This window comes from Dermacentor variabilis, chromosome 6, assembly GCF_050947875.1.
Source record: "Dermacentor variabilis isolate Ectoservices chromosome 6, ASM5094787v1, whole genome shotgun sequence".
NCBI classification, from domain to species: domain Eukaryota; kingdom Metazoa; phylum Arthropoda; class Arachnida; order Ixodida; family Ixodidae; genus Dermacentor; species Dermacentor variabilis.
Window position 1 is genome coordinate 142,141,911 of NC_134573.1, and position 24,829 is coordinate 142,166,739.

Here is a 24,829-nt window from a genome sequence, read left to right on the forward strand (position 1 = left end):
TTTGACTTTAGAATGATTTCTGTTAAAGGCAAATTATTCGATAACCTACATTTACAAAAGAAGCTCTGAAGTCCAAATACCCTTAATTCAGTGCCCACCTGCAGCACAAAAGCATTTGACATTAACAAAATAATAACTCCACCTTATCATGCTTCTTACAAGAAGGCATCAAGCAGCCAAAGGTGAAAAAAACAACAACAATTATAAATTCTTACCTTGACAATATAGTAAAGCCCTGTTTGACCCTGTTCATCCCTCCAGGCAGCAACCTGGTCATATGCAACTGACACGTACGCCCGGATACACTCGCCACCATTCTGTAAAGAATGCACACAAAATAGTCAACTCAAGCATTTTTGCTCAGCAAATCTGCGTTTCAATTTAACTACAAAAAATGTTACAACAATCGTCAAAATATGCAGCACAAAATAAAAATATAATGTTGATAGTACAACCACCTTATAGCAAATTGCTAACAATAAATCTTTTCAGGTGTTTATAACTACTCTATATTTTAATGCATCAGCATTTGAATGCTCATGTGAACAGAAACCTTGCACATCTGTTGGTTACCTCATGGCATGAGAGAGGAGGAGGAAAGCATGCAACATCACAAATGGAGAGGTGAAACAGAGGGAGAAGGTGAGAGAGGGTGTGTGCACGAGGGAGAGGGTGATGTAACGTCACAACTTAGGAGCCCACAGGGATACAGGTGGCGTGTGACATCGCGCTTATGTGCTCACAGCTGGCAGACAGCCAGGGGAAAGGAAACAATCACGCCGTGGCATGCTGCGGCAGATTGCCTGTGGCATTAGACAGCTTCACACATGTCTTGTGAAGGAGTCTTTGGGTACATGTTAAAATGGATGATGTGCCATATATGAGCAGCATGAAAAGTCGTGCTGAGGAACGTTGCCGAAAGAATGAAACAGTACATGTATCTGCAGTAATAAAAAAATGTACAAAAGTGAACACACACGATTGATGCAGAATGCAAAGTGGAACGTTAGGAGTGAAGTGACATGCGTTAGGCATTGTTAAAGGGACACTATAGTGAAACAATAAATCAGTTTAGACTAATAAAGCATTGTTTGAGAACCCTGCGGGCAGTCATTTCAAGATAATAGTTTGATTATTAGATGAGAAAATGAAGGTTGAAGTATCAGTATTTGAATTTCACGCCGAAACCCCAACGCTGGTACGCCAGTGTGACGTCAGGGATTTCAAAGTGTTTTCGCATTTGGGCTGCGTTGGCTGAGTAAAGGTTCCCAAAACTTGCTATGTTTAATAACTGGTTCCTTTAGAACACAATGTAGTCAATCTGTATTGCTGTATAAGTAAGTAGGCCTTAGAAGATGCCATCAAAGTCCATGACGTCACAGCAACCAGGTGTGGGAACTTCAAGGCAGCGTCACCACCCGTCTTTCGTTCTTGTGTTTTTTCAGGCTTACCAAGCGTCTTATTATGGTAAGAGTGGTGTTTTTAGTGTCGTAGAAAAGTAATTTACTGATGCAGAAGAAATTTAGTGCCCCTTTAAGGAACCTTGTGGAGTTTTTTAGCTATCTTGTTTGTTATTAACCCTTTGAGGGTCGAATTATTTTGAAGAAAACTTTGCCAGGTGGTCAAATTACTTTATTGCGGATCTTGAATGTATAAGATGTATAAAGCCGGGAATAAATAGTAAAAAAAATTAGGAACAGTATTTTGGTGTCGGCATCACTCAGAACTGCAAAATGTTCAACAGTATTTCAGAGTGTGGTACTCCTTGAAACACGAGTCTCCGCACAGCCGCAGAGAGCGAGAATACCTCATGAGCCGCGGTGATAAACGAGCTAAGAGCAGTGCCAATCAAGATAGAAATCAACTTCCGCCGCCCCTGCGATAGCGTGCCGACAAAGATAAAAATCATGTTTCGCGCGCCCCCATTGCGGCGGAACCGAAAGCGCGTTGCCGCTGAGAGCGAGAATACCTCGCGAGCAGCGGTTATAAACAAGCTAAGAGCAGCGCCAATCAAGATAGAAATCAACTTTCACCGTATCTGCAAGAGAGTGCCGACAAAGAGAAAATGACATTTCGAGCGCCTCCGTTGCGATCACGCGGCGAAACCAAAACCGCAAAAGGGGTGTTGCCGCAGTCTGCTCGACGCGCTGAAGCTAGAAGTCAGTTCTGTTTATCTCCCCAGGAAGGTTTCACGAATTTCAAACACTTCTTGTAAGTCCTAAGAGGTGGCAGCACCTCCCAGTGAGCATGCATCGTCATTATGGCGTGAAATTTCAAACGGAGGGTCGAAAATGTACCCATACGGCAAAGACCTTGTGGGACAGAAAACCGCCGTCGTACATGTACGGCTAAAACCGTCAAAGGGTTAAGGCTGGCGAAGGGTTAGTGCTAATGCATTTCTGTTAGATCAAACAACTGATCGACCATTAGGTTATTACTACAGTCGAATTCCATTAATCCAACCCAAGCCGGACCGACGAAACCAATCAAATTATCCAGCGGGTTAAATTAAACAAGATGTGGAAAAAATGCCAAAACAGACTACTGATTCATTTGGCAGTATCTGCCCGATTCTAATGCCCCCTAATCAAACGCATGCCCACTTTTTGTGTCCATTGCAGAAAAATAACGCAGAAGTGACATTAAAGCTCCCAAACAAAGTAGAAACATAACGCACATCCGATTTTTTAGCAAGAAAAATGGCCAACGGTTTAATGTGTGTTGCACAATGGTGACCAGTTTCTTAAAGTCAGCTTCGCCATAATACATCCACATCTGTATCATACGGTGTGGGGATGCGCGACTCTCGCGCGTCCCCTGATGTCTTGTTTTCCCGCATGGCCCCCGTCTCCGTGCGGCGTCGCCGCGTGAGCCGCGGCGGTCGGAGTGGTGCAGGCGCGGTGCGAGAGATGGCGCGAGTGTCGCGCCGCTGCGGGGTTGCTCGGGCGCCGGGAGACGGGGCGCTCGCTCTTTGGGGTTCGGGGAGCAAGCGGGACGGACGTGCCGACCCATGCTTCTGCGAGACCGTCTCGCGTGGCCGCCTTGGAAGGCGCCACCGTCCGCGTGACCGTACACGCGAATGACCAGGCGTTGGGATCCAGCATGGGGCGAAAATATTCGCTCGCAAACCGGTCGCGGTGAGTCGGACTTCTAGATTTGTCGCGCGCCCATCGGCATGTTTTGTGGATAGCAACTCGGCTAGCAGGCATTGATCTATGAAAGGTGCAATAAATGCCCTTGTGATTGTTTGCACTACTGTGTTGTCGTTCCTTTGTCCCAAGAGCATGGGTGTGAGAGACCCCACATCTGGCTGCCCAACGTGGACCTCTTGGGACATCGGACGATAGATTTAACAGTTTGCTTCGTTCGAGACTTTTGTTTAAACCGAAGCGTAGGCCTAGCGTGAATTTTGATCGCTAGAGTCGGCGGCGTGCTTCCTTGAGCGAGGTGATGGTGGCTGTAGTGTGTTTGAACATGTCAACATGCTAAGCCTTTTCGCAAGTGTTTTTTTAATGACATTCGTCAGTACGAGAGCCACGTGGTCTGATCCTGGGAGAGCGAGGCTGAGCGCCCGCAGAGCAGTGGCAAGCCTGAAGCGAGTGAGTACAGAAGCCTCGTGGTCCGAATTTCTTATGTAAATAGCTTCTTCTATCTCTTTGACTCGGATGAAGTCGCGGCGCTGGGAGCCGGGTGGCCGCGGGCCACGGGTGCCACTACGGGCTGACTGGTATTGCGGCCTGGCACCAGGCGCTCCGACACCGTCTGGGACGGTGGGCGCCGTCAACTCGGATGCTGTGTGCACCGAGCGGGGTAGGACCACCTCACAGAGCTGACGTCTCCTCGCGGCTGCCTGTTTTGCGCTCATATTGGGTGTTTTTGGATGCCGGTTGTTGTCAGGGTAGCGACGCTTTAGGCCTAAGGCTTTACAATGCTGCCTGTCGCACGTGGAGGGACACAACCTGGTGGACCGTGGCGTTGAGGTGTTGCAAGTTGCTTCCCTCATTCTATTTAGCCTCGCACGAATTGAAATTACTCGTTTGACTCAAGGAAGCGAGCTTCGTTCACGTGAACTTAGCATCTGAGTAGCTGCCCGATCTTTTGCTAGCCGAGTTGAACATCGTACCACGTGGGCGATGCGCATGCAGAATTCCTCTCCCTTGCACTACTTTAGTGTTTGCCGAGTGTGTTGAGTGTACGCAGCGTGATTGGAGTCACCCCTGGCTTGCTGTCACCTGCACATCGTCTGCGCTGCTGCTCCGGACTACGATCGAGCCACCCCGAGCGATGGTGATGCTGCGGCCAGTTCGGCGCAGCAACTTCGGCGGCCTCCTGCATCCAGCTCGCAACCCTCGGCGGCGGACAAAAGAGCCGGCGGTCACCGACAGCTACGGCGGCTCTTCCCAGCAGGGCGCGTCGGCGCGAGCGACGCTTGCTCGTACCGACTACTGCATCGTCGTTTCCGGAGTCCTGGCCTGGCATCGTGCCGTCAAGCCTGCAAAGCTGCTGCCGTGACCGGCGGACGCCAGCGGTGTACCGAAGGACAGTCGGCTCGCATGCTATGGACAGCGTGTGGACATTTCCTCAGCGCAGCCACTGTTGCATGCACTACCTTGATGTTAGACCGTGTGACATATTTCGCCGGAATATGTAGTGATTTAAGGTTGGGGGGATGTGGGGATGCGCGACTCTCGCGCGTCCCCTGATGTCTTGTTTTCCCGCATGGCCCCCGTCTCCGTGCGGCGTCGCCGCGTGAGCCGCGGCCGTCGGAGTGGTGCAGGCGCGGTGCGAGAGATGGCGCGAGTGTCGCGCCGCTGCGGGGTTGCTCGGGCGCCGGGAGACGGGGCGCTCGCTCTTTGGGGTTCGGGGAGCAAGCGGGACGGACGTGCCGACCCATGCTTCTGCGAGACCGTCTCGCGTGGCCGCCTTGGAAGGCGCCACCGTCCGCGTGACCGTACACGCGAATGACCAGGCGTTGGGATCCAGCATGGGGCGAAAATATTCGCTCGCAAACCGGTCGCGGTGAGTCGGACTTCTAGATTTGTCGCACGCTCATCGGCATGTTTTGTGGATAGCAACTCGGCTAGCAGGCATTGATCTATGAAAGGTGCAATAAATGCCCTGTGATTGTTTGCACTACTGTGTTGTCTTTCCTTTGTCCCAAGAGCATGGGTGTGAGAGACCCCACAACGGTAAAGCATAAAAAAGCCCCCCGGCGTTTTCGATTTCGTATCTGATGGCACTATGCAAGCAATTTTTGGCTCAATTTTATTGAAGAAAATAATTGCACCCATTGGAATTTAGTAAGTACCATAATCGAAGATTGTGAGTTACAGTTATTGCTTAGAAATCTCCCTAAGACCAGGCTGAAAATAGGAATTTTTGAAGGGAGATGACGTGTGTTCAACCAAATGCCTGTGCCCTAGGTTACGCCGAGACAGATGCTGCCACTAAAGGGATAATTATTGGTTATCATATGGATATTTATATATCATATATATATATATATGGAATCATATATGGATATGGATATCAAGGATAACATATGGGTAATGTGCGTGTGCATTGACTGCTCAAGTTCAAATGGTCTGGCAAAGGCCAATTTTAGGATTGAAATAACGAATATTTTGACCCATAAAAAGGCATGGGTGCCGGCTGGAACATTCGGTCGGAATAGAATTAACCGGAGTCGAAATAATGGAAGCCTGTGGTATTATTATTTGTATTATTATTATTCACTAAATGAATTCGTGGCAGCTCCAGATGGTTATTGGTTTACAGGGGACACTAAAGTCAAGTTAAGGAGTCAACTAGTGCGCCAAGGTGTCCAAAGCGCCATTTAAGACAAGAACAGCACTTTCATACTTGAGCAAATAATGTAAACGCTGAACAAGATTGGAATCACCACAACAAAAGTGCCAGTACCAGCTCCCATAACATAACATGTCACGCTTATATTCAGTAAGTTATTCTCAACTGCAGATAATGAAAATACTAGGTCCTTCTGTTTCATTTCAACACGACAGAAAATTAAGTTCATTGGACTTTCCTACCTGAGAATCTACTAATGCCGTTTCATCATACTGCCCTGTCAGCGCTATTTGTAAAACAGTGGCGCATTTTCCGAGCAGAACCCTTACTAAAATCAGGCAGCAGAGCCCGGAGGATTATGACCTCCACGATTACCATCACAGCCCGTTTCGAAAACATGAAACCCCAAGTCAAGAAAACGCAATGATATGCCTGATGTACCAAAACAGTGGATTGCAATTTGCAATGCAGTGAACACACTTCAGCATCTCTTTGAAGACGCTGGCAAAGATGATTACTATTGACAGCACAGCACACGGCAACCTTCTATGGAAGACTTTCGCACTGCTACATATTCTGCTCTATATTTTAAATGCATTAGGTAGTTCAAAATTCTATCAGTCCTTTTCAAGGTTTTTTTTAATTACGTTATCTTTATTTTAACCAAGCAAAAAGGAGTAGCTGTTGCCAACATACAGTGACAAGGACTCCATTTATTTTCATAGAAAAAAATGAATAAATATGAACAAAGTACTTCAAACACTTGTGGGCACACAACGGCCATGTAACGTACCTGCAATGTCGAATTGTCATCTGTCTGCATGACGCACTGCACAACCATGGGAAATGCTTGTGTGATGAGGGGCTCTGCAAGGGGTGGTGCACTGCTACGGACGATTGTCTGGAGAACGTCCAACGAAACCTGAAAATAGATGTAAGCAGGAAGGTAATGAAATGCCAGACTAGGTACTTTGAAAGGAACAACTCTCACATTCACACCTACAAAAGATGCACACGGAAGCCTGCTGCCCCCTTAAAGGTATAGTGGTTCCTGGATATATCGAACTTGAAGGAAATTGCAAAATAGTTTGATATAACGATAACTCGAAATATAAAATATGCTTATCTGAAGCTTATTTGTGACCTCCGCAAGTTTCGAGCAGTTTCCTCAAAATCGTGAAAAGCAGGAACTCCAATTTGCTTCTCCAAGGCTGTGTTGAACACACAAAAGCTGACTTACTTTTTTGCTTATGAGCATTTTAAGTCACTTGCACTGCGAGATGGTCTGATGTACTGAGTGCGATGGTAACCCTAAAAGCCCGCATCGCCCGGATACAAAACTGCGGTGTGTCTTGTGTTGCACATTTTTATTTCAGACAAGGTAGAAATGGAAAGCAAACTAGTATGCGCCGTGCTGCCATCGGTGCACTTGTGCCATGAATCGTGCATGAACATGCCCGGTCGCGTGTCCTTTACAATACTACAAACAATATGCCGTTTCAACAGCTGAACGGTATGCGTGGGCAAGGAGCAAGGCGGACTGTGGTGCCAGGTTTCAGAAATGACTTGCTGTTAGATCTAGTCGTGCTCGCTTCTCGACGACCCCAGGTCCGGGCATCTCCTTTCGCATGCCATACAGCGCTTTGACGCCTCTCGGCCCATACGTCCCTTCGTTCTCGGCCGATCCAGCCCTCCAGCCCCTGCGCCGGTGACTGCCGAAACTACAGACATGCTGCTAGCTTTGATCATGCCTTTCAGCGTGCAGAACATCCCAGTCCATTCCCATTCACATGTACTTGTGCGAGCACAAATGAAATGCATTCAGCGCAGACTTGCGAATCCCACAGCGATGAGCATTGCACGCCGCTGCTGCTGTATAGTCTTTCCACAAAGTGTAGATGCGGTGTGCGGTCGTTTTGTTCATGTCAAACGGTCATGTAAAGAGCCGTTTAAGTGGAAGTTGGGGTCGGATTCCTTTTGGCCACTCGCAGAATTCTAAAATGCCATTCGTAGAAGCAGTTCGCAGAAGCCCTTGTCTACAAGAAGACAAGCCCCAGAGTGCAGCAGCTCCACTTCGGCCTCCCATGCCCGACGCCACTCAGTGAAAAGATACAATGTCATCCGTGCTTTCTTGTGGAACATGTATCATACCGGGAGGCTTTTGAATTCTTAAAGCAGAATGCCAAACTGCTTTTACCGAAAATGAACAGCCGCGGTTTGTACAAGCCATCTATATGCACAACAAGTAAATCTGAGAGCACCCTGCTCAGTTTCATTCCATGGTATGTACTGCCCTTCAGACTCAATCTCTAGTTTGACAGCATCTGCCAAAACAGTGCTATTTGTCAGTATTAAATATTTTCGGTAACGCGAGAAGTGATTGCATCTCCATTAGAAGAAGCACACTTCGAGGGGAACGGCGCAGCATTTGATAGATCAAATGTGGCGGTGAACGGGAGTTTGACGTACGCATAGCACATTGCTACAATAAAACCTCATTAATTCACAACTTGTTCATTCGAAATTTTGGATAATTCAAAGTAGCTGCCACGGTCTGTCCAACAATGTATTGAAAGCAATATGTAACACATCCCACTAATTCACACTGAAATTAGCACTGCCACCGATAATTCAAACTGTGCGCCATCTTAGATGGGGAGAGTGCTAGAGTGTGCGGGGCACGTTGGCGATGCTGGGGTTGTCACGCAGGCAGTGCAGCTTTGCCCTTTCCATCTGCAGCCCTTTGTTTTGGCCTGACTGGAGAGAGACTCATTTGCTTGGGAGATGACAGACAGAAGGAACAAACAAAGCATCATGTACAGCGCTTTTGTCCGTTTTCTGTTTGTTCTTCCTCTATGTGCTGTTGCTCTGTTTAGCATCATCAATGTACCTGTTCTTTTTGCTAAATCTTAATTCCAGACCATTTGAAAGAAGCATAACAGTTTGTTTCAGAACAAAAAAAAATTTTTTGTCCGCAGAGACTACCCGCTTAGCTCAGAGGATAGAGGTATAGCCTATAGTAGCGCACATCCGAACAGTGACAGCCATCAAATTTCACCTCGTAATGTAGTTCAGTAATGTAGTTACATTATGTAGTAATTTTTATAGTTGATGTGAAGGACCATGTTTATATGTTTCCGGTTGATGAATTTTTCTGGCTGCAAAATGACACGTGCCTAGTCCTCATAAAAAGTAAAGATTCTGCAGCTCTAATGTATTTCCCCAATTTTTCTTTTTTCTCTGTACTGTCTCTTGACAAATTTCTAGCAAAATTCTCCTGCATTTAACTCCAGCATCAATGTTCACATACAGCAACCCCTCGTTAATTCGACCCTTGCTAATTTGGAATATCAGATAATTTGGACTCATTCTCTGGTCTTGGCTGGCCATACGCATTATTTAATGCAATCAAACTCACTAATTCGGACATATTTGGCTGCACAATGGTTAAATAAGACAACCCTTGGAGCTCGGCAAGCGTAGCATGCCACAAAGGTGTGAAATGTGCAACAACACTAGCGTCCCACCGAAAAGAAGTGGCGGAGTCCGCATTGCCATGGTTACTAACGAAAATCCTACGTGAATGACAGCAACACCGGAACACTCTGTGCCTATTTGTGCCTTCGAAGACTTTATTCTTATGTTTACCGTTGCACATAACACCGAATCTGCCCCATGTCTTCATAACTGCATAGTCGCCATCCATGATCGCGTCGATAGTCACCACGGTTTTGTCCGCAGTGGTTGCAGCAAACAGTAGTTTCGTTTTGACTTGACGCGCACCTGCAGTGTGCCTTCAAAACAGCTTAGTCACCGTCCATGACCACGTTGATAGCGACTGCAGTTTCGTCTGCAGTTACTGCAGCAAATGGTAGTTTTTCTTTGACTCGGTGAAAAGCTGTTGAGTATGAAGAGCACCGGCTACATCGCAATGGACGGATGATCTGACGGTGAGCTCACTGGCAAAAAAATTTATCGGGACGGGCATGTGGTAGAGAAAAGTGCGTCTCAGATGAATGCACGCGCCTTGACTGCACTGTGAAGTAAGGTATAGGCCTTCGCCACCGTGAGAGCCAAACAGTCACGAAATGACGAGAATTGCAGCTTCTGCACTGCTTTTGTGCAGAACAGAAACATGATTTTCCCATTCATTCACTAAATAAAAGCATGTTGACATAGTAAGCATCTGTTTATTGTTTTCTTGATATCCTCGATAATTCTACATTCAGTTAATTCAGCCATTTCTTTCAGTCCCACGAAATCCGAATTATAACAAGGCTTAACTGTAGTAGCTCTTTGCTTTTAATGAAGCCTGACAAATGTGTAATCCAAACATATCAGAGATTCACCGAAAGATGATCAACACCTTCAGGTAAAACTGAAATGATTAACAGTGGTTGAACAAGGGGCCTAACCAGCTGATGCTTCGAATATGACGAAGACAAAGCCCCTCGTCAAAACTTTGGCTCCAGTCCAAAACGTGCCTTCCTCAGCCGCTGCTGATCATGACAATTGCAGAGGTTTTGTGGATTAATTAACAAGCAAACAAGTGAATGAGCCTCAACACAATCACCTCCCTGCATAAGTTGGCATACACACTCGCATGTACCCGGACTAACGCTCGCTCCAGGCTTACTTCAGAGGCTTAAGATCAAGCGTTAGTGATGAAGAGCGTGAGTAGATGTGAGCAGTCGCCAAAGAAATTTTTCGGACTCCAGAAATTCGGATATGATAGATATTCCGAACTTCATAAATACATCGTCAGGGTTTCCCTAGAGCTAATGAATTTTCGGGACAAATTTTTCGGACAAATTTAGACACCAAAGTACAATTTTCCGTACTAAATTGCTCGTTCCGATCCACGTTACCCAATCTTAAGGGTCTGATCTTAAGGGTCTAATGGCTTGGACACGCTTGGCTTCCAGTGGCCCGCTCTATAGCCTCCAAAATTTGGATGCGCATGTTTTCACAAGAAAGTGTGCAACATATTCTAGTCTCGGAGGCCATGCCCACTCTTCCTTGGCTGACAAAACGCTCTAGGATATGGAATATACATTCGAACCCGGATATATCGAATTCGACGGGGATCAGAAAATAGTTCGATATAGCGAAAATTCAATATACAGACATAGGCCAAAAAAGCACTCCTGATCATAAAAAATTGTGGCTTACCGATTGGAACAGCCGCGAATCACATAGCATGTACACATAATATGAAAGCGCTTCAATTCACGGAAAAAAAATCCCTAATTTTGGGCTGCTTTTTCCTCTGGGAAATTAAGTTTAAAACACTAGTCTCAATCTTCTCGAGAGTGTCCAGGTGCGAGAGCCCAGTGCCTTCCATTTCGCCGCAACAGCGCCGAATCAGGCTGAACGCTGACACCAGTTCAGTGGCTATGCACGGACGAGTTTCTTCAAAAACACAGTTGCCCTCGTCATCGCTGGAATCACTGTCTTGAACGCCAGCTATTCCGGCCACAATGTCCTCATCAGCAAGGTCAGCTACCGCTTGAACTTCACTGTCAGCGTTAATTAAGTCATCAACAGTCACTTCGGACGGGACAGCGCCGGGAAAATTGGACAAGTTGCGGAACGCGTCCTTCAAGCACTCATCATCATCTAAAGCTTCCGGACATTCATCTCCGGCCACTTCAAGGCCTGCCTTGCCGAAACAGTTGCCTACTGTGGCCTGCTTCATGTCGCCCCAAGCGCCGGTAATCACCTGGATCGCGCCGAGCGATTCAATTTTGAGATCAGTTCCCATGTGGAGGTTTATCAGGAGCCGTTGAATAAGTCACTTCTGATAGCCTACCGAGAGCAGTTCTATAGAGATTTATACAGAACCAGTGGCACCCACGACGATAATGGAAGAGAGAATATTCTAGAGGAATTCGAAATTCCACAGGTAACGCCGGAAGAAGTAAAGAAAGCCTTGGGAGCTATGCAAAGGGGGAAGGCAGCTGGGGAGGATCAGGTAACAGCAGATTTGTTGAAGGATGGTGGGCAGATTGTTCTAGAGAAACTGGCCACCCTGTATACGCAATGCCTCACGACTTCGAGCGTACCGGAATCTTGGAAAAACGCTATCATAATCCTAATCCATAAGAAAGGGGACGCCAAAGACTTGAAAAATTATAGACCAATCAGCTTACTGTCGGTTGCCTACAAAGTATTTACTAAGGTAATTGCAAATAGAATAAGGAACACCTTAGACTTCCGTCAACCAAAGGACCAGGCAGGATTCCGTAAAGGCTACTCAACAATCGACCATATTCACACTATCAATCAGGTGATAGAAAAATTTGCGGAATATAACCAACCTTTATATATAGCTTTCATTGATTACGAGAAAGCGTTTGATTCAGTCGAAACCTCAGCAGTCATGGAGGCATTGCGGAATCAGGGTGTAGAGGAGCCGAATGTATAAATACTGAAAGATATCTATAGCGGCTCTACAGCCACCGTAGTCCTCCATAAAGAAAGCAACAAAATCCCAATAAAGAAAGGCGTCAGGCAGGGAGATACCATCTCTCCAATGCCATTCACAGCGTGTTTACAGGAGGTATTCAGAGACCTGGATTGGGAAGAATTGGGGATAAGAGTTAATGGAGAATACCTTAATAACTTGCGATTCGCTGATGATATTGCCTTGCTTAGTAAGTCAGGGGACTAACTGCAATGGATGCTCACTGACCTGGAGAGGCAAAGCCGAAGGGTGGGTCTAAAAATTAATCTGCAGAAAACTAAAGTAATGTTTAACAGTCTCGGAAGAGAACAGCAGTTTGCGATAGGTAGTAAGGCACTGGAAGTGGTAAGGGAATACATTTACTTAGGACAGGTAGTGACTGCGGATCCGGATCATGAGACTGAAATAATCAGAAGAATAAGAATGGGCTGGAGTGCGTTTGGCAGGCATTCTCAGATCATGAACAGCAGGTTGCCATTATCCCTCAAGAGAAAAGTTTATAACAGCTGTGTCTTACCAGTACTCACGTACGGGGCAGAAACCTGGAGGCTTACGAAAAGGATTCTACTTAAATTGAGGACGACGCAACAGGCTATGGAAAGAAGAATGATAGGTGTAACGTTAAGGGATAAGAAAAGAGCAGATTGGGTGAGGGGACAGACGCGAGTTAATGATATCTTAGTTGAAATCAAGAAAAAGAAATGGGCATGGGCAGGACACGTAATGAGGAGGGAAGATAACCGGTGGCCATTAAGAGTTACGGAATGGATTCCAAGGGAAGGGAAGCGTAGCAGGGGTTGGCAAAAGGTTAGGTGGGCGGATGAGATTAAGAAGTTTGCAGGGACGACATGGCCACAATTAGTACATGACCGGGGTAGTTGGAGAAGTATGGGAGAGGCCTTTGCCCTGCAGTGGACGTAACCAGGCTGTGATGATGATGATGATGAAAACAAAGTGGCGGAGTTCGCACCGCCATAGTTATCAGTCGAAATCATATGCGAGTGACTGCAACGTTAGAACGCATTGTGCCTACTTGCGCCTTTAAAGCCTTTCTTCTTGAGTTTACCACTGCACTTAGCACCGCATTGGCTGGGTGCCTTCTCAACTGCGTAGTTGCCACACAAGACCGCGTCAATAGCGGCCGCAGTTTCGTTCACGGCAGTTGTGGCAAACAGTATTTTCACTTTAACTCGGTGCGCACGTCGGTCGCAGGCCTTCAGAACCGCAAGGTCATCGTGCATGATCGCGTCGACAGCGGCCGCAGTTTCATTCGCAACGGTTACAGCAAACAGTAGTTTTGTTTTTACTCAGTGCGAAGCTGTCGAGGGTGAACAGCACCATCCACATCGCGATGGATAGCGACCTGGCGACACTGGCGAAAAAATAATCAGGATGTGCGCGCGGTGTGAAAAGCGTCTCGGATGAAGTCGCGCGCCACAGCTGCGCTGCGAAGGAAGTTGCAAGGCCTTTTCTGCTGCGAACGCTAATCAGTCACGAGATCAGAATTGAAGCCTCCACACTGTTTTTGAGCAAAATAGAAACAGGACTCGCTGATTCAATCAGTAAATAAAAGTGTATTGACGTAGTATGCATTTGCTTATTGTTTTCTTGATACCCTCAATAATCCGACATTCGGTTATTTCGGACCTCTCTTTTGGTCCCGTGAAATCCGAATCACCGAGGTTTTACCGTACATAACCTGCGAAAGTATTGGCGAGAGAGTATACAAGAGTATCCACGTATTGTGCTGACCTACGTCTCCCACTGCCCACCCAGTGACTCACAGCCTGCAGACCAGATGGTATCTTGTCCAGGGGCGCTTGGAGAATCGAGATTATCGTGGGGAGCAACCGCTGCTGCAACGCTCCACAGCAGAGAGGGTTGTGGCAGAGCTCCTTGAAGATGTCCTGGCATATCGACACCAGGATGGGGTCTGAGAAGAGAAGCACGATAACAAGGAGTTTATGAAATAAGCGATTTAGTTTTATCCAGACAGATACATTACAGCAATGCCGTGATGATGCTGACAACATGCGCACGTGCCTGGTGCAAATGGCCAAACGATTGGCAAGTCAAGCCGGAGCTCTTATGACGGTAATAGTGACTCTAACAAAAAAAGTGGGGCTTGATAAACCCAGCATTTCAAGGCCAACTTAGCTTCTTTCTCAGAGGTTCAACAACGGATGCCAACTAAATGCAGCTAGGGGCAAGCGGGCACCCTCTTTCACGTCTAAAGAATCAGTCAGTGACTCTACTTCGCAAGAGCAACTTGAAACAACGCATTCTGTAAGTGCATGCACTTTTGGCCAGCAGCTCGGCTCGGTTAGATCGCAGTCAGTAAGCCAACGTGCCAATCTGACACGATGAAACAGATCCCATGCCCGCATATTAGCAATGGTGACAAGCACATGTATGCAATTTATTGTTCCTGTGTCACGTACCAATACTGAAATTCACCAACTGTCCATAAAAAATAAGCAGGAGACCCTTTTCTCGCTCCGTTAGAGGCATCTATGCATAGAGATTTCATTTTCTCTGCTGATATCAGTGCACATGCTTATAACAAATAATGAATATAATGAAAATGTTTTTCCATCAGATACAACCTTGTTGAAACGAGGTACGACTGTATTGGCATGCTGAAGCACTGCAACTTTATTTCCCCACACACAACTTTGCATAGGAGCTAGCAGGATTGTAGGTGAAAAAGCTATTGCCTCTACACAATTCCGTATGCATTAACACATGCACAGATCCAAATTTTCCACAGTACTTTGCACCAAAGGTTATGGAAACCAAGAAGAGGCCCTTAAATACCCTCGACGCTTTTAATACCCTTAAATATCTTTGATGCTTCTGGACTGCTGGGAGCTGGAACACTCCGCTGTCATCGATGATGTTTTGCCAGTGACACACTGTATAAGCTTGTTTTAAATGTCACATGCACCATGGAACTTGGTGCGTTCGTTAGGAGATAAGCAATTAATTCGTGAGACTTTATGTCTCAAGGCTGCACAGCAGGCCATGGAGGACAGTTGATTGGTTCACTGATTGGTTGATTGATTAAGTGATTGATTGACTAACCGATTCGGTTTAATGTCCCAAAACATCATTCAGGCCATGAGAGGTGCCATAGCGGAAGGCCCTGGATTTATTTTAACCACCGCACCCATTGGAATGCAGCTACCATGGCTGGGAATCAAGCCCACAGCCTTGTGCTAACCAGCAGAATGCCACAGCCACTGAGCCACTGGGTTTAAGCGTTCACCTAAACCTGCCTCTACCAAAACGCAGCTGCTATGGCCATGAGTGAACCCATAACCCCACGTTCAGCAGCCTGAATGACACAACCACTGGTATTAGCGCAGCAGGTGGTCCCACACAGCATCTCCCGCCACTTTGCCAGCTGCGGGCCCAGCCGTTTATGAGCCAGCTGTTGTCTTTTGCATTGCTTGCTAGAAGCCGGAAAACTGCTCATTCAAATATGTGTCAACGTGTCGCTAAAAAGATGACAATTATTTTCTATCATTATTTCTGACAGCAGCAGAAAAAGAAAGGCAAGCACACGTTCTGAGGAAAACGAAATGCTTTCTGCAGCATGCGCAGCACCTGGCTTAAACATCCAAGAGAGTACGTCTGAACAAAGACTCCACCGTGCCAATCACGTTCAAAGAGACAGACAGCCTCCTTTCCGGAACAACATTTCCGGAACAATGCTGGCTGCTCGTCACAGAGACCATTCACAAAATTTGACAGTGCCTTCTGCATACATACAAAATCGGGTACTTCAAGACATCACCTAAATGCATGGAACAGTATCATGGACTTACCACTGTTGTACTTCAAGAAAACAGCAATGGCGAGAGGTGACACCCTGTTCTCGATAGTGTGTGTGAACTGTGGGTCAACCTGTAAGAAAAGATGTGCCACAGTTGTCAGAACATCCGTGCTAGCAAAACAAAAGACACACGCAAGCAAATGTTCATGCCATCACAGAAACTTAAGATATCAGGCCAACTCTAAAGGGACACTAAAGAGCAACGTAAATCAGTTTAGACCAGCAAAGTTTTCTTTGAAAGCGCTATTCTCAATATTTTGGTGTGAAAATGTTGACTATTACAGCAGAACATAGAGGCCAACGTTTCGTTCCTTGAACTTTACACCAAAACTGGAGCATTGGTACGCCAGTCTGACCTCATGGATTCCAAAGTACTTTCACATGTACGGTTGACATGGCCAATGGAACTGATCAAATGGATGAATATAGAAAGGATGCGCCCTCAAGCGGCTGCCAGTAAGGCATTATGGGAATCTTGAGGGAAGACGCCCCGTTATCTGCTTCACTTGCAGCCACCCAGGTAGGATGCGCTACATATAACTGGAACCAACCCTTTCTTTTACTGTCTTAACTAACCATAGCACAACAGGATCAGCAAAACGAGAACAAGGTGAAAGCAGGAGTCAACGTTTCGACAAGCGGATTTGTCTTTTTCAAGGCCAGTCCACTTGTCCCCTTGTCAAAACGTTGGCTCCTGCTTTCACCTTGTTCTCGCTTTGCTCAACGTCTTGAATTTCCATCTCCCACATTTTCCGTGTTTTCCCTGCATAGCACAACAGGTTACATAGCACAACAAAGATAAGCGCAGCACAAGTGGCCACAACATGACAAGCTGGCACAATGCTATGGCACCCACTTTTTGCCTACCAGGTATGCTATGCAGCAAAGCTCACAAGTCATGACCTGCTTTTGCTAAACAAATGAGACACACAGCCATGACTCACTGCTGATAAGACAGTGGCATATCATCAGAACATGAAGGTTTACGTGGTGCACTAGGTACATTGTTGCACTTCAGCTGTCCATATGCACGTTTAAACCAATTCGGGGCATAAGCAGTTCCCCATGGGGATCTTAGCCATGTGTGCAATGCACTAGAATATGCCTCATGCCGGTTTGAATACCGACAGTGTTATTTTGACTGGATCTCACTGAATGTGTCTTTCAACATGTGTGACAAGTTGCCGAGGACCACTGACAGATGGCATGCAAACATTGCGTGCTGCTGATGCTTACGTCCAAGCCGTCAGCTGAAAACTACACTTTGGTGTATACCGGCCACAGCTACAAGGTTCCTGTGAATGTTTTTTATCTTTAAAAGCACACAAGAGCATACAATGTAGCAGCCGACCGACACGGTTTATAAGCCTTTCGCATGTTTCGTGGGCAGATAACTTCTCAGACATTTCTCACGGAATTAAGGTTGTGTCGACAAGGGTGGCTGAAGATCCCTTGAAAAGAGCATCAACTACTGGCACCACACATGCTGTGCATAGGGTCAGAGTACGCAGAAAGCGCGAGACATTTAGTGTGCATCGAAGCTTGAGCTTGGGCTGGCTTGTGTCGCCATGCCCACCTACGGAGACCAATCAGAGCACATAGCTTTCCGAGTGTTTTGATGGCAAGCGGCTTCGTCACGGCAGCTAGCGGACACCACAGTATCAAGCTACACAGCGCATGGCTATAGCATGGCTTCCAAAACCGAAACTGACCCTCAAGGTTCCCATAACGCTCTTGATGACACAGGCGGTGCTGACTTTTTTAAAGTCACCCGTAATCCAGAGTGCTCAACTAAAGGGAAAGGCAGAGAGATCTCGTAACACACTGTTGTATGGGTGTTGGCCGAGACACAGTGGAATCTCGTTGATACTGTTCTGCATCCAGTGCAGTCTACTTATAACAATACCACATATAACAATATATCGGTTATAACAATGTGCCAACTTAAGAGTATCAACCTATGCATTAGGGTTATGAGAAAAAAAAACATAACAATATGTTAGTCACCACATATTGGATATAACGATCGAAATTCTGCCTTTTGGCGGCGTTTTCCATGCAGAATAATCATGAAATTTGCGTTGCTAAGTTCCGCTTAACTGAGACGAGGCGAAAACTTTGCCTATGCGAGTTCGTATCTGCCACCATTACCACACAGCCTGTCCCTCCCGCGAGCTGATTGCAAAAGCCACGAAGAGCATCGCAAGTTGGCGCAGCATGCCACAAGACGGCGCCAGCCGCCTTACGGCTGCGTCACCAGCAATCGTCCAGAGAGGACAGACAGACAGACGAAGAACTTTAATTACAAGGTCCTGAAAAGCTTTGCCAGAGAGGAGAAAATTAAAAATTCGGTGCCCTTCCAATCTGTGAAGAAGGACAACCAGCAAAGCTGTGTATGTGGGCCCCTTAATAGTGAACTGCACCTCCAACGCGGATCGGCGCATGTATGGGAAGTGCTTAACGCCTGCTTCACTTCCACCACGGGTCGGCCCGGTATTGTACTATCTTCGGGACCCGCCCACATATGAGGGAGTGTTTAACGCTTGCGTCACCTCTGCCGCGAATTAGCCCGGCAATGCACTACCTTCAGGAATTTTTTGCACATGCGGACACGATAGTGGGGAAAGTAGCCCTTAACAGCGTCGCTGTTAAAAAAAAAAAAGAAAAAAAGCTAATCGTGCCTGCACTCTCTTTTTACAATTTCCCCCTCTTTCTCAGCAAGTGTGGGAATGCGCCACGGAAGCAACAGTAAGTGCACCGGCAAAGTGAAAAGCTGTGTCGCTTGAGACGAAGCTGCAAATTTTTCAAGACTCAAAGTACGAGCTCGCGCAGTCAATAATATCAACGATTCTAAAAACCGGCAGCACCACGATCATGAAGGCCATGCCAACCAACAGAAAAGGCGGGCTTTGTGTGCCAGGGCGAAACCCCCATCTGTGAAGACAACATGGTGGAAGCCGCCGACATTACAGAACTGTGGGAGCATGTTGCTACAGGCGATAAAATAGTTGGTGCTTTGATGGAGGAGTTTCTCAGTGCGGATAGCGCTGCATCGTTCTGCGAAGAATCTCCGACGAAGCTATCGTTGTCGTGCCAAATGGTAGCATTGTGCGACGGAAGCAATGACAGCAGCGGCTGTGATGACGAGATTGACAAAGGTCCAGGTACGACACCGACCCCGATGTTTACCCAAAGTGCACTGTCGTCGATCGAGTCACTCATTTATTTCATGCATGCTAAATTATAGCCGCCAGTGTTTACGCACCAGTTGGACGCAATGCACACTGCAGTTGTGACCCTGAAACCTCCGCGAAAACAAGTGTGGATTTCCGACTATTTCAGTGCGCCTAATGCTTGACATGCTGTTTATAGGTCCATTCAAACCTAAATATATCGATCACTTTCTATACCACCTGGAAAATCACATGCAGTTTTAATTTTTATTTCGAACAGGGTTGGACGTAAAATGGATATATCGAGCTCTGCCACCCCAGACTATGTGTGCTCTGTTGACAGGTGGCGAGCTTTCCCGCAACAACCTCGAAGATAGCGGTAGCACAATGGGCGTTCCCAACAGCTGCGCACTATAGCTGCACACATCCATCGCGCCGAGGGCACCATTTGAACGTAGCGCCGTACTCAAGCGCCGGCTTGGCTAGTTTGACGTCAACAATGCACTGTGTTTGCCACACTGACTCCACCTTGGTGCCGCGCTCTGCACCTGCTGCGCCTCGCGAGAACTGGTGGTCTGCATTCGCAAAAGCAGGCGACAGCGTACGCTCACTGGGCTCACTCATAGACACCTTGGAGGACACCACCCAATACCTTGTTACTGACAGCGCTTCAAAATGCTTCGATTGACGGACATGGAGATCGCAGCAAAACTAGCGGCCAAACGAAGATGCGGCCGAGGTTGATCCCGCAAGTGCTGATGTTGCCCCACTCCCGACTTCAACTGAGGCTGTAGCTGCTTTGGCCCTTCTATGCCGCTACTGCGGCGCAAGAGAGGGCACCGGCCTATCGCTTGTGGATCAGTTAGACTATGTTGAGGACGCCTTGTTCAAGCACGCGGCTGCTAATAAGATGACTACACTGCTGCAGTACTTTATGCCAAATAAATAAATAATTTCAAGTGAGTATTTATTGCGCTACGATTGGGGCGCGATCGGGGATCGCTGTTTGGAAAGCGCGTTCGGTTGCACCACGCGCGATTGGCGTAGACCGCGCCGACTTAGCGCAGCTGACAAACTCAGTGTGGCCTATGCTCATTGCGTGCGCCACAATCGACCGCTAACGAAGTCGGCGCGGCCTAGTTGGCACAGCTGTATGTGTGCTCCGAACAACGATCCTCGATCGCACCCTTGGTTCATTGATTGATTTGCAGAAGTTTTTTACGCATATTTTACGTGATTTTATATATCAAATTCTGGCTATATCGAACTATTTCATGATCACCGCACTGTTCGATATATTGAGGTTCGACTGCATAAACGTTTTATTTTTCACAGCCTACTTTCTACGTCAATTTTTTATCGCAGGCGGAAAATTTGGTTTCGGAGCTAGAAAGGTATGTTCGGCGGCCTTTTTTTAACGGCAGTCCAGATATAGAAATGATTGGTTATATTGATAGGATTTTTCGTTCTTCTTGATATCATTATAAGTAGACTGCACTGTAATACGTTTTCAGGGATAACACATTTTCTTTTCTTTTCCCAGCCAACATCCCGTACGAGCAATGTATTTTCATGCAGTTGCTGCAATAGCATTTTCACTTTTAATTTGATCATATTACTGCAGAATTGGGGTTTTACCGGTATTTCTATAACTCACAGCTTCATATTCCAGTGTTTCAAATAACATTCCAACGACCCATGAACAATGCGTTAAGGTGCTGGTCCTACTGGAGGGAAAAAACACACATCGCACGCTGCCGGCGGTGAAACGCTGCACCGTTGAGTGAGGATACGCCAGTTTCTTTCTTTTTAACTTGGAGAAGAGCTTCGCTACAGACAATGAAAACAAGAAAGTCCATTGCAAACGGATGAGCTATGGCATCAAGTGGTGCCGCACAAACTTTTACTATTGAGTTTGTCACAGAGTATACACCTATGTTGTATGTATGTATGTATGGGTGGCGTGGCCTCGTCAGGCAAAGTATGCCTTTTGCCACGTCACCCTGGACAACCTTTTCGTTGTCTTAAATAAATTCTGAATGAATGAATGAATGAATGAATGTTCATATCTTTTATAGCTTGCTTTGGATAAAATGATTTTCAGATTATATGTTTTATTTTTCCAGTTGCTGTGAAGATCGTATCAATGAGATTCCACTGTATATGGCTATGACAGTTAAAGTTTGGTTATGCGTTCCTTGTTCACTTGTCTGTCGCCACCCCACCACATGATACTATATTCCTCTACGAGTCCCTTTAATAGTCAGGTTGATGTGGCTCAAAACAGAAAGAGAAAGGCAATACTCACAGTAATGACGATGGACAGAGCCTCGATGGCCAAGGCCAAAACATCAGAAGAGAACTGCGTCGACAGGGATATGAGTCCCTCTGTGAAGGGTGCCAGAAACGGCGTGAGCTGGCTCGACTGGTTGTGGTTATTCAGGTGCTGGCAGAAGCTAGACAAAGGAAACAGAACCAAGGCCCCAAGGTCAGCCTCCAGAAGACTTTCGCTTATCTTTTTAATGTAAGAAAGGCAAAGAGGAGAGGTTGGAGGATTGCACAAAATGCTTTAAATTTTTGTCTCGGACAATTCCAGCATGCTTTTTAGAGATTAATACTAGCGCACTTTCAGAGGCGCGGCACAGCACAGCACTCAATATACAGAATGTGGCAGTAAATGGGAGTTGAATGTATGCTTAGTACAGCACAATACTTTTGCATGGGATATTCAAGGAGATATTACAACTGTTCTATAAAGACAATTCAATATATCCCAGTTTGACATATCCGGGATCAAGCAGCGAGACATAACATGAACTAGCAATTCAAGAGACAGAGCCTTTTTGGTACTCTCAGGTCGTGTGCTTCCGTGTTGCTATTGCAGTACCAAGCTCTGAACCCATTTTAACAGATCAGAAGCCAGCAACAATGATTCCCAATCTGCTGACTCAGCGTGGATGCAACAGCAATGGTAACGGTACAGCCAGAATGCAGCAAAAATGAATCAACACACAACCACAGCTCCACTGAAGCAATTATGCTCAAGTCCACAATTCACTGCTAAATGCAATCATTCTACTGATCCCATACGTACATTCAATACAGTAAAACTGCTTACCCCCACATCGCTCGAACTGCAGAAACTCGCAACGTGGCCGACTGAGTCTGTTGTAAGCAATCAACGGTCGTTTGGAGGAACCTGCAAATGAGATGCAAAGGCAAGGCAAGTTGCAATTTCCTACTGAAATGTCAAGACAGTAAAAAAAAATAGGAGAAGCACGAAGTCCAAACTAAATAAACGTTAGTCACAGTACACAACAGATAGGGAGGTTAGGAAGTTTTCCGAACCTTTGTGTCATTTCTGGTGTCAAGAAAGCGACAAATCTGCTTGCCACCCACAAGCAGCGACCAATCAAAAATGGGGAATCTGAAAAACACATGCAATATACATGGTAAGATATCTCTAGGCATGAATTACATTTTTAAAATATTAAAAATGAATCCACAAGAAAACAACAAGCTGTAAAGCAAATTTTTATGTACTCCACAAAGGTCTGCAGTAGTTTTTCAGATGATAAAGTTAAATGACTTTGCTGAAATCATCATATTTACCAAGACCATGAACGTAGCAAAGGAGGGGCAGAGAGATTAGTTAACTTCAGAAATATCCAAAACCACACTGTTTTGACATTGCATCACTGTCCAATTGCTCTGACTGATCAAACAAGCAGTCGAAATGTTGCGATGTCAGCAGGCAGTCTTTGTCACAGCACAAGTAGTTCCGTGCACCACTTTGGAAGCTATAGGCTTCTTCAACCAATCAGGGGGGCGAACACATCTTAAAGGAACCCTTTTGCACCCTGTCATCTGCTAGCAGCGGTAAGATCTGCTAAGACCGCAACTGTGCAGTGAGATCAGCCATCATGATAGCAGGGGTAAAAAATATGTTTCATATTCGCCCTGGCACCAAAAGGAAATGCATTTTCAAGATATTTCAAGATAGAGAGGAGAAGGAGGGTTCCTTGCAGAGACGCCGCAAGCGGAGGGCTCAGACGGAGCATTCGGCCAGCGTGTTGCACGGGATGGAGGCGCCATCTCTTGATCTCTGTTGTAACATCAACTTGTACATGGTGTGCTTGCTGACATATGCAAGTGCAGTCATCTTCTTAATTAGAATTCGTGCACGTTAACTACACTAGTTCAACACTGTTCCAAGCATGTTCAATGCCACCTAATTTGATCCTTTCACGCAAAAGAGCAATTTGGAATGATACCACACAAGCATGTATGCGGACGCCATTTTTGCACAGGATAGAGCACTACAGAGGAGGGAGTGCTCCGCAGTGTTATGGCTGTGCCGAGGCAAATATAAATTTAGCCAATGCCAAATCAATTGATTGTTTGTACTTTTTAAATGCATATTAATGTCTGTATGGCCAGCATTGCATTAAATTTTTCGTTCTTTGCACGCTTCCACTCAAGCAACTGGAAAGCCCTATTTTCAGTATTTTATCACAGAACGAAGCAAAACTGCGCAATAAACCATCCTGCAACCTGCAGAGAAGCTTCTAAGTAAACAACTACCAACAAGACTACTAGCCAAGGCCATTTAGTCGTCCAGCGGTTTCTAAACTGTGGCACATCTCGCTGTGGAAGAATCTGCACTAGCAGGTTGCGTTGCCTTGGCTTTGCAGCACGAAACTGGTGAAGCAGAGTATAGGTGCTACATCGTACAAAGCTTAAAGCATCACCGGGAAGTGTTCAAACAAGAAGTCCAAGTAGGGTGCACCACAAAGCCACTCCTTACCTGTTGTGCTGAGGTCTGGCAGGGCCACCGATTCAAGGAAGCCCCTCACGTCAAAGAGTCCCTGGCCTTGGCTTCCCGGCACAAACGAATCGCGACAGCTCCCAAGGGCCAGCATGCATGACTCATGAATTTTCCACCTGGTTGCAAAGTAAATCCACAACAGTGTTATAAGCACAGCACTGCACTCAACTCTCTTTAAATGAATGTGTATGGACATAGCAAATCTGTTAGCCTAAGCAGAAGTGCACTAAATGCAGCCAACAACCGATTACTTAGATGTCCGATTTTTCACACACGGCCGATAATTCGAACACCTTTGAGGCAGCTCCACATATCTCACGAGGCCAATGTACAAGGACGTTTTAAATTTTGGACGTTGAAACCCTTCGCTGCCCAACTTTCCAGACTTTTTGATGCGACTGCTAGTCTGAAATGGCATTAATCAAAGCCACTACACCTGCCATTTTGATTAGCTCAGAGCGTCAAACCAGTGCTCTCACATAACAATCCGCTGGCAGTCATGGTCACCGCAGCAACTCGAGGCCAAGCCGCTTCAACATTCGCTACTAAGCTTCCTGCTGTTCAGTTTCACGTCTTTCATTGAAAGAATTCGCCACTGTCAACAATGGCACCAATTCCGTCTTTGCCATCTCCGCGGACGGCTTCAAAGCACGGAAAGTACAGCAAGCGTCAAGCATTGCACAATGGCAGTTCCCAAAAGTCGGCTTCAACGCGAT

At 46.3% G+C, this 24,829-nt stretch overlaps 1 protein-coding gene across 1 annotated transcript in view; it reads right to left on the bottom strand.

Annotated features, from left to right (window-relative positions):
- The window catches only part of Ipo9 (Importin 9), a 52,934-nt gene that overhangs the window by 17,062 nt on the left and 11,043 nt on the right, over positions 1-24,829 (bottom strand). Inside the window, exons 12-19 of the mRNA XM_075696073.1 lie at positions 24,093-24,229; positions 22,634-22,712; positions 22,404-22,484; positions 21,594-21,741; positions 16,105-16,183; positions 14,059-14,207; positions 6,602-6,730; positions 216-317 (exon numbers count right to left, since the gene is read on the bottom strand). Coding sequence (XP_075552188.1) covers positions 216-317; positions 6,602-6,730; positions 14,059-14,207; positions 16,105-16,183; positions 21,594-21,741; positions 22,404-22,484; positions 22,634-22,712; positions 24,093-24,229 — 904 coding nt within the window. The remainder of the gene's footprint in view (positions 1-215; positions 318-6,601; positions 6,731-14,058; positions 14,208-16,104; positions 16,184-21,593; positions 21,742-22,403; positions 22,485-22,633; positions 22,713-24,092; positions 24,230-24,829) is intronic.